General features: G+C 34.9%; 1 protein-coding gene across 2 annotated transcripts in view; it reads left to right on the top strand.

The window, feature by feature from the left end:
- STAM2 (signal transducing adaptor molecule 2) overlaps positions 1-18,027 on the top strand; it is a 48,174-nt gene that overhangs the window by 19,613 nt on the left and 10,534 nt on the right. For both annotated transcript variants that reach the window (XM_007464160.1, XM_007464161.1), the window contains exons 2-8: positions 7,955-8,039; positions 8,913-8,988; positions 9,099-9,197; positions 10,334-10,480; positions 12,020-12,089; positions 12,626-12,812; positions 15,995-16,089. In XM_007464160.1, coding sequence (XP_007464222.1) covers positions 7,955-8,039; positions 8,913-8,988; positions 9,099-9,197; positions 10,334-10,480; positions 12,020-12,089; positions 12,626-12,812; positions 15,995-16,089 — 759 coding nt within the window. The remainder of the gene's footprint in view (positions 1-7,954; positions 8,040-8,912; positions 8,989-9,098; positions 9,198-10,333; positions 10,481-12,019; positions 12,090-12,625; positions 12,813-15,994; positions 16,090-18,027) is intronic.

Below are 18,027 nucleotides of genomic sequence, written 5' to 3'. Positions count from 1 at the left end.
AATAGTTAAGCATTTTAAACCTCTGAAAAATATAGCCTGGTCTGACCTGCACAACTTATTCCATGAAGAAAGAGTTAGTCATCTTTGTACAAGGGAAGAAGCTAGACCTGAGTAGATATGTTTCCGCCTACACAGCTTGGTGCTTGAGTCTAGAACTTATGGTAGGCAAAAATATATTACTTTTCTAAAGTCTCTGACTTGTCATTTCATCACATATGTCAGAATAATTGCCTTTTATCCTTAAATTGTGTTAGGCAATTTGCATGATTTTTTTTTTTTTTTTGCGGTACACGGGCCTCTCACTGCTGTGGCCTCTCCTGCTACGGAGCGCAGGCTCTGGACGCGCAGGACCGTTTTGATGATTTTTTTTTTTTTTTTTGCGGTACACGGGCCTCTCACTGCTGTGGCCTCTCCTGCTACGGAGCGCAGGCTCTGGACGCGCAGGACCAGCGGCCATGGTCCACGGGCCCAACCGCTCCACGGCACATGGGATCCTCCCGGACCAGGGCATTAACCCGCGTCCCCTGCATCGGCAGGCGGACTCTCAGCCACTGCGCCACCAGGGAAGCCCCCAATTTGCATGATTTTTAAAAGTTTGTTACAGTATTTAATTGAGGTCAACTGGATTCTGTATTTTTCTTTCCTACTTGCAAAGTATAGCTGTTTGCTAATAAGCCTGTTTATTTTTTTGGTTTCTTTTACTATTCCTTTCCTTTAGAAAAGGAGCTACTCTAGATTCCTACCATCCTTCCTGTTTATCATAGTGATAATAGTACCCTTATATGTATATAGTACCCAGGTTTGTCTGTATTTGAAATTATAGGATATATTTATTAAAAGGGGAAAAGACATAAAGAAAATGTTTCTAAAGTGCTAGTTTTTATATCCCCACTTCTCTATACTAGTAGAAAAAAATTGTATTGTCTCTCTTGATATTGAAATTGTAAGAGTAAACATGCTACATAATTAAATTATTATAGTTTGACCATGCTTTTTAAAATTTTACATTTTTAATTTTTATTTTGATCATGAAATATTTCAGACCACAAAAAAAGATACTGAGAATAAAATAATTTCTGCATACTCACTTTGCAACTTAATAAACAAGTTTACAAATACAATTAAGTCCCTGTGTACATCGTTTTAATTCCCCATCCACCTCCAGTTTGGTGTTTATCATTCTTGTGCATATGTTAATATATTTACTGTCTGTATATGTATATCTAAAGAATAGAGCATACTTTTAAATGTTTTTTAAAATATAAACTTTTAATTTTATATTAAACATTCATATATTGCTAGTAAGAATGTAAAATGATACAGCTGCTTTGGAAAACTGTTTGCTATTTCCTAAAAAAATTGAAGTTACCGTACAACTCAGCAGTTCTCCTAGGTGTATGCCAAAGAGATATGAAAACATATATCCACACAAAAACTTGTACACAGATGTTCATAGCAGCATTGCATTATTCAAACTTAGCCAAAAAAACCACAAAGAAAACCCCACCCAAATGTTCATCAGCTGGTGAACGGATAAATAAAATGAGGTATATCTGTAGAATGAAATATTATTCAACATTGTAAAAAGGAATGAAGTACTGATACATGCTTCAACATGGATGAGCCTTGAAAACATTATACTAAGTAAAAGAAGCCAGTTACAAAAGACTGTATATTTTATGATTTCATTTATATGTGAAGTCCAGAAAACGTATAGAAACAAAGTAGATTAGTGGTTGTCTAGGGGGAGAATGGGCTGTGATTTCCCATGGTTAGGGATTTATTTTTAGGATGATGAAAATGTTCTAAAACAAGATAGTGGTGATAGTTGCACAACTCTGTGAATATACTAAAAACATTGAATTGTACACTTTAAATGGTGAATTGGGATGTGCATTATATCTCAATTTAGCTGTTTTAAAAGTTCATGTGAATGTTATATATAAGCTTTTTAAACTCAGTATAAGCCAAACAAATCATCATTTTGAGATTTACAGATTTTTGGACAGTTCAGTTCTTTATAACTCATTTTCACATTCTATTGTATGAATTACTGTATTTTCTTAATCCATTTTCCTTTTTGCTCTTAAAAAAATGCTTCAGTGAACAGTTCACTCCTTGTTTCCTTATATTGTAACACATTTTTAAGGCTTTCTTTGAAGTAAGAATTTGGTAGAATTATTGATCATTTGAAATTTATTTAGTATTTAATTATTTAGAAGACATTTTATTGGTGTACCTCAGCACATTTAATTATACAACTTAAAATTGAAATTAGTAAAAGTACTCATTGTCTGAAATCTTTCTGTGCAACTTTTATATTTGGCAAAAGAAAAGGTAAGACTTCTCAATCTTAACTACTGTGCCTTTCTTGGTATTTTTATTTTATTTTATTTTACTGTAGTTTAACTGAAGTATAGTTAATGTAAAATATTGTTAGTTTCAGGAGTACCACATAGTGATTTGACATTTGGGTGCATTATGAAATGATCACCATAATAATAAGTCTAGTAACCATCTGTGCCCATATCAAGTTATTACAGCATTATTAACCGTATTCCTAATCCTGTATTTTTATCTCTGTGGCTTATTTATTTTAAAACTGAAGTTTTAAAATATTCCCCTCATCTTTTGCCCCCCCCCCCGAACCCTGCCAAATCCCTCCTTTCTGACAACCACCATTTGTTGAGTCTGTTTCGATTTGTTTCATTTTGTTCTGTGTTTTAGATTCTACATATGAGTGAGTTCATGCAGTATATGTCTCTCTGAGTTATTTCACTTAGCATAATATTCTTTATATCCATCCACGTTGTCACAATGGCATTTTTATTTTTTTCATTTTTTTGGAATACTGAGTAATATTCCATTACATACATGTATATACACACACCACATCTTCTTAATCCATTCATCTTTTGCTGGGCACTTTGATTACTTCCATATCTTGGCTCTTATAAATAATGCTGCAGTGAACATTGAAGTGCATATATCTTTTAGAATTATTGTTTTTATTTTCTTTGGGTAAATACCCAGAGTGAAATTGCTAGACCACATGGCAGTACTATTTTTAATTTTTTGAGGGACCTCCATACCATTTTCCATAGTGGCTCACCAATTTCGTTTCACCAGCAGTTCACAAGAGTTCACATTTCTCCACATCCTTGCCAACACATGTTATTTGTTGTCTTTTTCATGATAGTCATTCTGATAAGTGTGAGGTGGTATCTCATTGTGGTTTCGATATGCACTTCCCTGGTGATTAGTGAGGTTGAGCATCTTTTCATGTGTCTGTTGGCCATCTGTAAGTCTTCTTTGGAAAAATGTCTATTCATTTCCTCTGCTCATTTTTTAAATTGGGTTGATGGCTTTTTTTGATGTTGAGTTATATGAGTTCTTGGTGTATTTTGGATATCCCTTATCAGATATATCATTTGCAAATATCTTCTCCCATTCAGTAGGTGGCCTTTTTGTTTTGTTGATAGTTTCCATCACTGTGCCAAATCTTTTTAAATTTGATGTAGTCCCATTGGTTTATTTTTGCTCTTGTTTCCCTTGTCTGAAGAGACATATCCAAAGAAAACTACTAAGACTGATGTCAGAGAGCATTCTGCCTGTGTTTTCTTCTAGGAGTTTTATGGTTTCAGGTCTTAACATTTAGGTCTTTAATCCATTTTGACTTTATTTTTGTATATGGTGTGAGAAAGTAGTCCAGTTTGATTCTTTTGCATGTAGCTCTCCAGTTTTCCCAACACCATTTATTGGAGAATTTATTTCCCCATTATATATTCTTGCCTCCTTTGTCATGGATTCATTGATCATATAAGTGTGTTGTTCATTTCTTGGCTTTTTATTCTGTTCCATTGATCCATGTGTCTATTTTATGTCAGGACCATACTGTTTCGATTACTGTAGCTTTTTAGCAGTTTGAAATCAGCTAGTGTGATATTTCCAGCTTTGCTCTTCTTTCTCAAGGTTATTTTGGCTATTTGGGGTCTTTGTGATTATGTACAAATTTTAGAATTATTTGCTTTAGTTCTGTGAAAAATGCCATTGGTATTTTGATAAGGATTGCATTGAATCTGTAAATTACCTTGGGTAGTATGGTCATTTTAACAATATTCTTCCAATCCAAGAACACAGGACATCATTGTTTTCAACTTCTTTTTTCAGTGTCTTGTAGTTTTCTAACTACGGGTCTTTTACCTCATTGGTCAGATTATTCCTAGGAATTGTGTTCTTCTTAATGCAATTGTAAGTGGGATTATTTTCTTAATTTTCCTTTCTGATAGTTTGTTGTTAACGTATAGAAAAGCAACATATAGTATATCATTTGCAAACAGTGACAGTTTTATTTCTTCCTTTCTAATTTGGATTCCCCTTATTTCTTTTTCTTGTCTGGTTGCTGTGGGTAGGACTTCCAATACTCTGCTGAATAAAAGTGACAAGAGTGGGCATCTTTGTCTTGTTTCTGATCTTAGGAGAAATACTTCCAGCTTTTCACCATTGAGTATGAGGTTGGCTCTGGGTTTTTCATATATGGTCTTTATTACTTTGAGGTATGTTTCCTCTATACCCACTTTATTGAGTGTTTTTGTCACAAATGGATTTTGAATTTTTCAAAAGCTGTTTCTATTAAGATGCTCATATGATTTTTATTCTTCAGTTTGTTAATGTGGTGTATCGAATTGATTGATTTGTGGATGTTGAACCGTCCTTGCATCACTGGGATAAATCCCACTTGATTGTGGTGTATGATCCTTTTACTGTATTGTGGAATTTGGTTTGCTAATATGTTTTTGAGATTTTGCATCTATACTTATCAGTGATATTGGCCTATAATTTTCTTTTTTTGTGTGATTTCTTTGTCTGGTGTTGATATCAGGATGATGCTGGCCTGGTAGAATGAGTTTGAAAGCATTCGTTTCTCTTCAGTTTTTTGAAATAGTTTGAGAAGAGTAGATGTTAACTCTTCATTAAATATTTGATAGATTCACCTGTGAAGCCCTCTGGTCCTGGACTTTGGTACTTTGGTTTCTTGGAGGGTGTTTTTGTTTGTTTGTTTGAATTACTGATTCAATTTTATTACTGGTTAATTGGTCTGTTCATGTTTTCTTTTTCTTCCTGATTCAGTCCTGGGAGATTGTACATTCTAGGAATTTATCCATTTTTCCTAGGTTGCCCCTTTTATAGGCATACAGTTGTTCATAGTAATTTCTTATGATCCTTTGTATTTCTGCATTGTCAGTCATAACTTCTCTTTTATGTCTGATTTTATTTATTTGGGCCCTCTCTTTTTTTCTTGTTGAGTCTGTCTAAAGTTTTATCAGTTTTATTCATCTTTTCAAAGAACTAGCTCTGAGTTTCATTGACCTTTTCTATTGTTTTTTTAGTCTCTCTTTCATTTATTTCTGCTCTGGTCTTTATTTTCTTTCTTCTCTTAACCTTTGCATTTTGTTGGTTCTTCTTTTTCTAGTTCCTTTAGGTGTAAGTTTAGGTTGTTTATTTGAGAGTTTTGTTTCCTGAGCCTGGCTTCTGTTGCTATAAACTTCCCTCTTAGAACGGCTTTTGCTGTGTCCCAAAGATTTTGGATCATTATGTTTCCAGTTTCATTTGTCTCCAGGTACTTTTTTATTTTTTCTTTGATTTTTTTTTCAGTGGCTCATGGTTATTTAGTAACATTGTTTAGCCTCCATGTGTTTGTGTTCTTTGCAGTTTTTTTCTTGTAGTTGATTTCTAGTCTCATACCACTGTAGTCAGAGAAAGATGCTTGGTATGATTTCATTCTTAAATTTATTGAGAGTTGTTCTGTGACCTAGCATATAATCTCTCCTGGAGAATGTTCCATGTGCACTTGAAAAGAATGTGTATTCTGCTGGTTTTGGATGAAATGTTCTATATATGTTTGTTCCATCTGCTCTATCTGCTCTATATGTTTGTTCCATCTGCTCATTTAAGCCAATGTTGCTTTATTGATTTTCTGTCTGGATGATCTGCCCATTGATGTAAATGGGGTGATAAAGTCCCTTACTATTATTATATTACTGTCAATATTTCCATTTATGTTTGTCAATATTTGCTTTATGTATTTAGGTGCTTGAATGTTGTGTGCATAATTTACAATTGTTGTATCTTCTGTTGGATTGATCCCTCTATCATTATGTAATGTCCATCTTTGTCTCTTGTTACAGTCTGTTTTAAAGTCTCTTATCTGATATACATATTGCTACCCCAGCTTTCTTTTTGTTTCCATTTGTATGGAACACATACCTTTTTCCATCCACTCACTTTCAGTTGGTATGTATCTTTCCATCTAAAGTGAGTTGCTTGTATGCAGCATGTATATACGAGTCTTGTTTTTTAATTTATTCTGCCACCCTGTGTCTTTTGATTGGAGCATTTAGTCCATTTACATTTAAAGTAATTATTGATAGGTTTGTACTTACTGCCATTTTGTGAATTGTTTCTGGTTGTTATTGTAGTTCTTTTTTGTTCCTTTTTCCTTTGATTTCTTGTGATTTGATGACCATCTTTAGTGTTACATTTGGATTCTTTTCTCTTTTTTGTATGTGTATCTATTGTAGGTTTTGGGGTGGGTTTTTTTTTTAGTAAATTTATTTATTTATTTTTGGCTGCGTTGGGTCTACATTGCTGCGCACAGGCTTTCTCTAGTTGCGGTGAGTGAGGGCTATCCATTGTGGTGCGCAGGCTTCTCATTGCATTGGCTTCTCTTGTTGTGGAATACAGACTCTAGGTGCATGGGCTTCAGTAGTTGTGGCACACAGGCTCAGTAGTTGTGGCTCACAGGCTCTAAAGCACAGGCTCAGTAGTTGTGGCGCACAGGCTTAGTTGCTCTGCGGCATGTGGGATCTTCCTGGAGCAGGGCTCAAACCCATGTCCCCTGCATTGGCAGGCAAATTCTTAACCACTGCACCACCAGGGAAGTCCCTATTTGTAGGTTTTTGATTTGTGGTTAGCATGAAGTTTATAAATATCAACATATAGATATATATCGAGACATATACATATAACCATATGTATATTTTTTGACTTGATGACTTCTTTTTTTATTAACTTATTTTATTTACATACTTGGCTGCATTGGGTCTTCGTTGCTGTGCACAGGCTTTCTCTAGTTGAGGCAAGCGGGGGCTACTCTTTGTTGCAGTGCACGGGCTTCTCATCGCTTTGGCTTCTCTTGTTTCAGAGCATGGGCTCTAGGCATGTGGGTTTCAGTAGTTGTGACACACGGGCTTAGTTGCTCCATGGCATGTGGGATCTTCCAGAACCAGGGCTCGAACCCATGTCCCTTTCATTGGCAGGTGGATTCTTGACCACTGTGCCACCAGGGAAGTCCCAACTTGATGACCTTAAGTTCAAAAACATCTAACCACCTTACATTTCCTTACACACACTTGTAATTTTTTTTATGTCATATTTTACAATTTTTCTTTTTTTGTATCCCTTAATTACTCTTGTGGTTGTAGATGAATTTACTTTTTGTCTTTTAACCTTCCTACCAGCTTTGTAAGTAGTTGATCTACTACCTTTACTGTATATTTGCTCTTACCAGTGAGATTTTTCCTTTCATAATTTTCGTATTTCTAGTTGTGGTCTTTTCTGCTTAGAGAAGTCTCTAACATTTCTTGTAAAGCCAGCTTAGTGGTGCTGAACTCTTAGCTTTTGTTCATTTGTGAAACTCATCTCTCCTTCAAATCTGAGTGATATCTTTGCTGGCTAGAGTATTCTTGTTTGTAGGTTTTTTCCTTTAATTACTTTAAATATACTGTGCCATGTTCTTCTGGCCTGTAGAGTTTCTGCCAAAAAGTCAGCTAATGGTCTTACAGGAGTTCCCTTGTGTGTAACTGGTTGCTTTTCTCTTTCTGCTTTTATGTCTTTCTTGGTATTTATTGTTATGCAAGACATCCTTATTTTTGTGTGTGCTTATCTCTTATAGAAAAGGCCACAAATGAGTACAACACTACAGAAGATTGGAGTCTTATTATGGACATATGTGACAAGGTTGGAAGCACTCCTAATGGGTAAGATGCCCAGTCATGCCCACTGATTGTCTAGGAACTTAATAATCTGTGTCTCTTATCCTGATGTAACTTTGGAAGGAAAATAGGATTTTTACTATTTCCTTTTGGGGGATAAAAGTAAAGACATGCTGGTGGCTGGATTTATGTGGTTAACCTCATCCTGCGAGAACAAATGAAAAGAATTGACCAAAAACTTGAAATATTAAAATGCATAATTAAAGCCTTGTTACAGTAGGGACACACGTTAACAATGAATAGACTTAATTATTTTGGGAATTCCCCTGTGACTTAGACATGTTTAATAATGAAGTAGGTAAATGTAATAAATAATAATGAAAAAATGAATATAAATAATGGTGCTTTGGGGATGGAATGGAGCAGTCAAGCTGAACTGATTATACATTAGAAGTTTAGAAGACTGATGAAAGCATTTTTTTTAACATTACAGCTTTTCAAAGTGCATTCATGCATGTTTATACTTAAATCTTTTGAGACTATATATCTTGCTAGTTTTTTTCCCCACAAGATAAGAATTTGCTGTGTGAAAGCTCAGTCTGTCTTGAAGACATGAAAAGGTAATTTATATGATATTGTTCTCTTGTGTTGACTGACCTTTTTTGAAATGATTTGGCTCTTCATTTTTGATTTTGGAATGTACAACCTTTGCAACAAGTTTTCTTTTTCTTTTTTTTTTTTTAAGTTCTACAAGTCTATGAGCAAAACAGTGTGTAAGATCATTTTATAGATTGAGTCCTTTAATGAAGTGACATTTGCAGGTGTATATATAAGGTATTCTGCTACCAAATAAGTTTAAATTTAAAAGTAAATGTTTGAATTGAAATTCTGAACACTTAACCTTCTTCATTTTTCTAGAGCAAAAGATTGCCTAAAAGCCATAATGAAAAGGGTAAATCATAAGGTTCCTCATGTTGCTCTGCAGGCGTTAACTGTAAGTGAAAGTCATGTTATTATTTGACCCAAATTTTAAATGTGTATTTATTTCAGTTAAGTAAGATAATATCTCAACATTTACATGCTGATTTTTATTTTAATTAATAGCTTCTTGGGGCTTGTGTGGCAAACTGTGGAAAGATATTTCATTTAGAAGTATGTTCCCGTGATTTTGCAACAGAAGTACGTGCTGTGATAAAAAATAAGGTAAATTTTAAAAAGAGAAGAAATTTAAGTCATTAAAAAATACATATGCTGGGTTATTTTAACTATATAAAGCATTAATAGAGTTGTATAGTAAGGGAAATCATTTTAAATAGATTTGAAATGAAAAAAACTTTCTGTTCTAAAATTTGTTGTTTGCATTTGTAGCACCAAAAACTGTTTTCCTCCCCAAAGCATATATATTAGTGATAACAGCTGATCTTTATTGAGGGTTAGCAGTCACTGCTTTAAGCATTTTATGTATGCTACCTTGTTTAAAGCTCTTAACAACACTTAGAAGTTAGATTCCCTTATCATTCCTATTTTATAGATGCAGAAACAGACTTAAGAGAAGTTAAGTAACTTGTCTAAGGTTATGCAGCTACTAAGTGGCATAGTTGATGTTCATATTCAGGTTTCTGTGACTTCAGAGTCCAAACTAACCACCATTCTGTCCTGATTCCCATTAGCGATGGTGAGCAAAGGGACCCTTTATTTTAGAGCAGGGTGGAGAGGGTCTTCTTGACGGGGTTGTTATTAATTTATTTCTGTTAGAAGCTCTGAAGCACTATTCTCATGCTATTAGTGGTAAAAATATCTGAATTTTAGTTTAGTTGATATGAAAAGCTTAATCTAATATTGAGAATATTAAGAAAACATAAAAGAAATAACCTCTGAATATAATAGATTCATTGTCATTGTATAAGGCATAAACTTTGATGTTCAAAAAGGGTAATTTTCTGGGCGTCCCTGGTGGCACAGTGGTTGAGAGTCCGCCTGCCAATGCAGGGGACATGGGGGTTCGTGTCCCGGTCCGGGAAGATCCCACATGCCACGGAGCAGCTAGGCCCATGAGCCATGGCCGCTGAGCCTGTGCGTCCGGAGCCTGTGCTCCGCAACGGGAGAGGCCACAACAGTGAGAGGCCCGTGTACCACCAAAAAAAAAAAAAAAAGTAATTTTCCAAGAAACAACTATATATTAAAATGTAAATAAGCATTTATCAAGTGCTCATTTAGGCTAAGGATTGCTAGACTTTTGTTGATATTCATAAAATTAGAGAATTTTGGTGGTAATTCTCTTTGTTAAATAATTCAAGTACTTATTTTAACAATTTTTTTCTTTGCCTTTTCTTTAAAAGGCTCATCCTAAAGTATGTGAAAAACTGAAATCTTTAATGGTGGAGTGGTCAGAAGAATTTCAGAAGGACCCTCAGTTTAGTCTGATATCTGCAACTATTAAATCTATGAAAGAAGAAGGAATTGCTTTTCCTTCAGCAGGTTCTCAGGTAAGAGATCATTCAGACTCATGGTTGACCCTTTAGTATTTTGAAGGTATATACCTTGGGTAAAAGCTGGCAAGGTTTATCTTAGTCATCATTGCTCACCTGCACTCTACATGAGTCTGTCTATCGTAGTGCCTATATTGAGTAGACATTGTAATTGTCAAGTGAACTACTTCTACAAATGAGAACATTGAGAATTGAATCATCCATAAATAATCTGTTTAATGCTACTCTGAATGTAGAGTCATGCAAAAGGCATAGATGTGTGAGAGAGCCCTTATGTTCAAGAAATTTATAGTCAATTTGGAGGGTAACTATATACATGTGAAAAATAGCTAGTTATAAGTGACAAATATGGATGAGGGATACACAAGCTAGATGCCAGGAGGGAGAGGTTAACTACAGATTGGGGTGGTGAAGAAGGTGAAGAGTAGAATTTTTAGGCTGGAATGTATTTCAGTATGTAGAGAGGGGTAAAGAGGTCATCAAGGAAGGAATGACATGAACCAGTTCATGGACTTGAGAAAGCTCAAGACCTGTTTGTTGAAGAATGAATATGCCTGGAGTGAATAGTGTAGTTTACATATAAGATGGGGTGAACTATAAGATGAGAAATTTATTTGGGGATGTAGGGGGTAGCTTTAGTAGGACAGGGGTGGGAGCAGGGATGATGAGTCACAGAGTAGGTTGTTTATTTTAGTCTGTGGGAGAAAAACACTGTGTCTTGGCTTTTGCTCTCAGTGCCTCTTCTTTTCCAGGATGTGGGCTAGGCAAAGAGACTAAGAGAAGTACTGTATATATTTTTTAAATTTTGGACTGTAGACTGAAGACACAAAAAGAACCTTTATAGCTGACCAGGCCTAAGGGTTCAAGGTAGAATTTTGAGATAAAAACCTTATAAGTAATAAAAGTCTAGTATTTTCCTGCTCTGTCCTTTCTGCAGGTCATTCTCAAAAATCTGGGTTAAAGAACTGGTTGATGGTTCAGAATCCTGGACATCTCTGTCTTCCATGCCTTTAAGTTTAACCATGACCTTCCTTAGTCCTCTGCTATGCCTGAAGAGCCACCACCATTCAAACACAATGAGTAGTAAAAGGGGGCCCAACGTGTCTGTCTAGAGCTGCACCTTTTGTCTGCGTCCTTCCTCCTCTTCTCTTCAGTCATTATCATGGCTTCTTGCTTCTACTGCTTGTGTAGCCCTGCGCCTCTAGCAGTGTAGCACCTCTCACTGAATGAGAGACCTTGGACCACTGAGATCAGGAAAGATTCATATTTAAGTACTTTCTGTATGCCAGGTTCTGTGTCAGATACTAAGATTTATGCAAAATGTAAGCCAGTTCGTGCCCTTTGTGATTTTTTAATGTTTTCTTGAATATTCTGATGTTCTGTTTTAGTGCTTGAAAACAACTACATAATATTATCACAAAGACCTTCACTTTTAAGTGAAACTTAATTAACTTTTTAATTAGCATGAGCGAATAATCATAGAGCTTGTGTTTTCCTTGAAAAGGTAGTTGTGTTCATTTTACTCATACATTACAGACTGTCTCAGTTGCTGCCAAGAATGGTACGCCATCGAACAAAAACAAAGAAGATGAAGATATAGCTAAAGGTAAATAAAGGATCATGCATGTGTAATTTAGTGTTGCTAATCTAAAAACTAGTGGAGTCTGAAAAGTAAGAGAAACAATTGACGTGATATAAGATTAATTGAACTCATAATCGTTGTCAGTAACATGTATTTAATGTCCTACCTTTGACGAGATTACATTTCACCTTTTCTTTAATGCCAAAGTTATGAGTCAAGCACAGAAATATGTTCATGACTTGTCCTATATGGAAAGCTACCCATATTATAATGTCACAATCTGTTTGCTGTAAAAATAATAGCTGCTATATATGACAGACCGTGATAATAAGGAATGAGCAAAAACTTATTTTAAAAAATGTCATGGTTCTCTGCCCTGTCCCCTCTCCCCTTCCTGCCCCCACAAAAGCTAATTGTTTAGCATTCAACTGGACAAATAAGATATTCACTTGATTTATTCTTATTAAATAGTATATTATGTAATATTTCTTATTAAAGTTTTAAAGAATAAGAATTAATTCTGGCTGTCTTGTTTTTTGCATTTTAATTTTTCAAACTAGCTATTGAATTATCATTGCAAGAGCAGAAGCAGCAGCACACAGAGACAAAATCTTTATATCCATCTGCAGAAATTCCATCAAATAATAAAGTTGCAAGGAAAGTGAGAGCTTTATATGATTTTGAAGCTGTGGAGGACAATGAACTCACCTTTAAACATGGTGAAATTATTATTGTTTTAGATGACAGGTATGTTTTAAATATTTCTGGAATATTTTGAAGTTATTAAGTATAATACCCTTAATTTAGAATGCTGGATATTCAGCTTTTGACTTTGGTGTATTTAAATCATACTAGAACCTTTTCTACCTCAGTTATTTTTTTCCTCAAATTAGACGGAGTAGTGTGAGTTTCTTATTCTTTTGTTAAATTTGATAATAAAGTATTCTTTAGATCTTGGATTAAAAATGTATTAAATAATAATGTTTATTATCACAATTGGGAAACAAATATTCAGTCATCTGAATGCATTTATGTTAGGAGTTGTATATACTAAAATTACTGGCAAAAAAAACTTTAGGAAGAGGTATAGTTATAGTACCTTTGATCAGTGCAACCAAAAACTATACTCAGCTCCCCCGCAATTCTTAATCTGCTACTGCCTCTCCCTCACAATTTCTCTATCACTTAAAGTTGTAATAAAGAATAGATCCTGTATTGGGCCTAAGTCTGTTTTACTTTGCTTTTAAAAGAAGTTGATGAAATTTAGCAAGAGTGATACCTAATAGCTTGTTGCTATGAAGAGAGATTGCAAATGTATTTGGTATCCATTATAAATAACTTAGTAAGGATACGTTAGTATATTTTTAAATGGGTAGATACACAAAATCGTTTTACTTTGCTACAGTAAATATTTATTGAGAAAATGTTATGTAAATAAGCTGTGTTTATAATAAAAAAGTGACCAAGGGCACAGTTCTTTCTTCATGAAACCTAGAATAAAGTAAGGGAGTTAAAGTTAGAGGTAATTAGGTGGGATGCAGATTGTGAATGCCGTAAGAGGTAACATTGGGGTCCAGAAGAAAGCAGAATCACACCTGGTACAAGCATCCAGGAAAGAAGGCTTATCCAGGGGGTCTATTTCAGGTGTTTGGAAAGGAATAGACAAAATTATGATTTCCAGATTCTGTGGCTGTCCATTTACAAGGTCCAAGAGAATCAATGATCAAACTGTTAAAACTGATAAGAGTTCATCACGTTGTTGGATATAAGCTCAGTATACAAAAATCAGTGGTATGCTTTAATCACAACTATTTAGAAAATGTAGTAGAAAAAAATGTCATTCTCTATAGTCACAAAAATTATAAATGATTGAGGAATAAATAAACCTAACAAAGGTACATAAGGACTTTATGGAAAAAATTATAAAATTCTTTGAAAGATACAAACAAATATAAATATATGTAATATATTTATGTAAATATAAATGGAGAGAGATACCATGTTTATGGTTAAGAAACCTTAATATTGTAAAGGTTTAATTTTTCCAATGTTAATGCATAAACAGTGCATTTCCAATTAAAAGCCCAATAAGACTTTTTTTAGAGAACTTGAGAACATTTTAATTTTAACATTAATATAGAAATGTGAAGGTATACAGTAACATAGAGAAGGTACTTTCCCTGCCAAGTATCAAGGCATATTAACAAGCTGTAGTAAATAAATACATAGACTGTTGTAACAGGATGGAATCCAAAAATAGGCTCATGAACAGATAGCAGCTTGCTGTTTGAAAGGTAGGCTATCATAAAACAGCAGGAAAATTGGTGTACTATTAAGTAAATTTTGCTGGGATGAATGGTTTTTTATGCAGTATAAATAAAATTTGATTCAGCTTCACACAGTACATAAAATTTCATTCCAAATAAATTAAAGAACTAAACATGGGAGAGGGATATAAAGGAAAACCTGAAACTATTAAGTATATAGGAGAATAGGAGTTCAAGGATAAAGATTTCTTTTTTAAAAAAGTGTAGGGACTTCCCTGGTGGTGCAGTGGATAAGACTTCATGGTCCCGATGCAGGGATTTAATCCCTGGTCAGGGAACTAGATACCACATGCATGCCGCAAGTAAGAGTTCACATGCCACAACTAAGGAACCCACCTGCCGCAACTGAGGAGCCCATGTGTCGCAACTAAAGGAGCCCACGTGCTGCAACTAAGACCCAGCACAACCAGATAAATAAATATTTTTAAAAATAAAAAAAAATTAAAAAGTGTAAACCATAAAAGTTTGCTAAATTTGTATAGAAACAGAAAACAACATGCAATAAAAGAAAACCATAAGCATATGTTAAAAGACAGTGACAGTTTGAGAGAAGGTATTTGCATAATGCAGACAAACAAATGCTATTCAGAATATGTACAGAACTCCTACATATCCATGAAAAGAGACAAATGACCCAGTGGAAAACGAAAAGTGGACAGAAGGTATGAACGAGCAGTTTACAGAAGAGGCATTTTGGATGCTCAGAAGTGCAGATGAGCACAGCAGTGAGAGATGATTTCTCCTGTGTGACATCATGTGTTGATTGGACAGTTAACACGTGTGAGCAGAAATGACATTCTCACACACCACTGAGGGAAAGGAGGATGGTGAATTGCCACAACCACTTTAGGGAACATTTGGCAATACTAGTAACGTGTTCTGTGACCCTGCAAGTCCATGTCTGTGAATAAGCTAGAGAATTGTTGCATGTATGCCCTAAAACCTAGAATGATTATTGCCCCAATCCTCATAAGGGTGAAAGACTGGAAATAACCTAAATGTCCACCTGTATGGGGATGGATAAATCAAATATGCCATGTTTGTGTGATGGATCTTTAAAAGGAATAAGCAAGAGCTGAAAGTATTGACATAAAATTTAAAAGATCTATAATGACTAGTATTTATATCTATAGCGCTGGCTATAGATATCTATAGGTATATAGATATCTATAGATACATAGATATTTATATCTATAGAGTTTACTATATAGATATAGTAAAAGAATAAAAAATACACTTGAAGGAAGGTGACATACCAACTTGATAGTGGTGGTATGAAACATGGATGTGAGTTTGGGACTTAGGGATGTTGATAAAGGAAACTTCAGTGTTATTTATAATGTTCTGGGTTTTTTTAAGGCCCAGAATCAAGTATGACCAATTGCTGATTGGTTCTAAATTTAAGTATGGGAGTATGGATGTTTATTTTATTTGTGCTTTTTTATAGTTCCTATTAAGTTTAAGAAGAACTACATTTAAATATAGTGGGATTTGAGCTGGTATTTTCAAAGTAGGCTAAATTTAATTTTTGTCTTAATTACTCTTGACATTAGTGTACTGAAATGTAGAGTAACAAGTAACATTTTTGTACTGTATTTTCAGTGATGCCAATTGGTGGAAAGGAGAAAATCACAGAGGAATAGGACTCTTCCCATCTAATTTTGTAACAACTAATTTAAACATAGAACCTGAGGCAGGTAAGTTAAGTCTGAGGGAAGGTTAAATCTATTGAAGTTTTTTTTAACTTGAATTTTGTGGTTCAGTTTGAAATATAAAGTAGATTGGCATTTAACTCTTGTTTTAAATCATTTATTTATAAGCAATACAGTTTAACCTACTGCTTACCAAATTAAGGCGTTAACTTATCCCAGGTCAATTCCAAGAGTTATTTCCTTATCATTATACTTTAAATCCTTTGAGAGCTAATGTACAGAGGTACATTTAAGGCATAAAATAAGCTGTGCTTGACCATGTAAATATTTAAATCAATGTAATTATGGTTTAAGAGGCAGTATGTGTTTGTTCAGTACAAAAAAAATATTTGTTTTATTCATCACTGAAGCACAGTATCAAAGGGGCCGGGGGTGGGGTGGTGGTTGGGAGAACTGGTTGACGAGTGCTGAGTGTGATTACAGGGGTTAGGAGTACGCCTAAGTTTTAGACTTTCCCTCGCCTTGATTTGATCCTAGCGAACTCAGAACAATAACAAAGTCATGTAATCAAGGCAGTAGGTCCCTAGTTCAGATCTTCTGAACTTCACTCAGTTTTGCAGCCATAGACCATTCCCCTCAGCTGCTGCCAACCATACAGAGAAAGCTTCCATTTGTTAGGCAGGCAGGGAGTTGGGGGGAGCTGAGTGTAAAGAATAGCTGATGATAACGCTAATGATGGTGAGGATCAAAAATAGAATTGCTCAGTGGTGTTTAAGCACTCATTTGTCAGGTGTTAAGTGAGATCTTTTGCTTGCACTATTTCGTTTAATGTTCATAAGTCTGTGAGATAGGTACTTTTGTTACCTCATTTTACAGATAAGGAAACTGATGCTGAGGTTATGTGGCTAGTAGGTGACAGCCAGGATACTAAAGTCAGCCAGTCTGCCGTTAGAATGTACTTGTACTAACTGACTCACTGCTGGACATACTGGCTTCTAATGCTTATAGTTCTAGAGAAAGAGCTTAAATTGAAAGCTCTCTGCACTGTGTGTAACATCATCTTTTTATGGGTAGGGTGATGCATTCAATTAAAATGAAGTGTAGAGAGATGAATACTGAGTACTCTGCCACTATTTATACTTTTTATTCCTCTAGTCTGACTCTCTAAGTAGGTATGAAAATTGGAGACACTAGTTTTAATAACTTGATAGACCACGCTCAGGGAATCATATACTATGGTGATTTCCCCTTGGCATAGGCTAGAGAGATTGAGCTGCAGTTTTAAAAGGAAAAAATATTTGGGGTTTTCAGTAAGTCCTCATGTTATGCTGAGCTCTGCTCCTTAGGGCATATTTGAAAGTTAGCCAAGTATTTGAAATAACTGTTGGGACTTAAAAGTTTTTTGGGGCTTCCCTAGTGGCGCTGTGGTTGAGAGTCCGCCTGCCGATGCAGGGGACGCAGGTTCGTGCCCCGGTCTGGGAAGATCCCACATGCCGCGGAGTGGCTAGGCCCGTGAGCCATGGCCGCTGAGCCTGTGCGTCCGGAGCCTGTGCTCCGCAACGGGAGAGGCCACAACAGTGAGAGGCCCGAATACTACAAAAAAAAAAAAGTTCTTTGGTTATATAAATTTTGATTATAATTTTTTTACTAAAATTTACTTTATTAAAATATAGTACATTATAGCAGTACTCCAGTGAGCATTTAAATAGTTTTTTGTATATGTATGTTTGTAAGTTATTTTTCAGCCTTCTTTTTCCTAGGAAAAGTTTTTGTTTTGTGTTGCTTTAACCGTTATCAGGTTGAAATCAAGTCTATTTTTTTGTACATATAGAAAATAATTTTTATAGCAAGGAAAGAGTATAGAAGGAGTTCATAGATTTAACTCTGAAATTAGCTAATTAGATAATACTCTGTCTACTCTTTTATATATATATATATATATATATATATATATATATATATATATATTCACTCTAGAGATAA

Source organism: Lipotes vexillifer, unplaced genomic scaffold, assembly GCF_000442215.2.
Source record: "Lipotes vexillifer unplaced genomic scaffold, Lipotes_vexillifer_v1.1 scaffold967, whole genome shotgun sequence".
Classification (NCBI taxonomy): Eukaryota; Metazoa; Chordata; class Mammalia; order Artiodactyla; family Lipotidae; genus Lipotes; species Lipotes vexillifer.
This window is presented reverse-complemented; position numbering and strand designations above follow the sequence as displayed.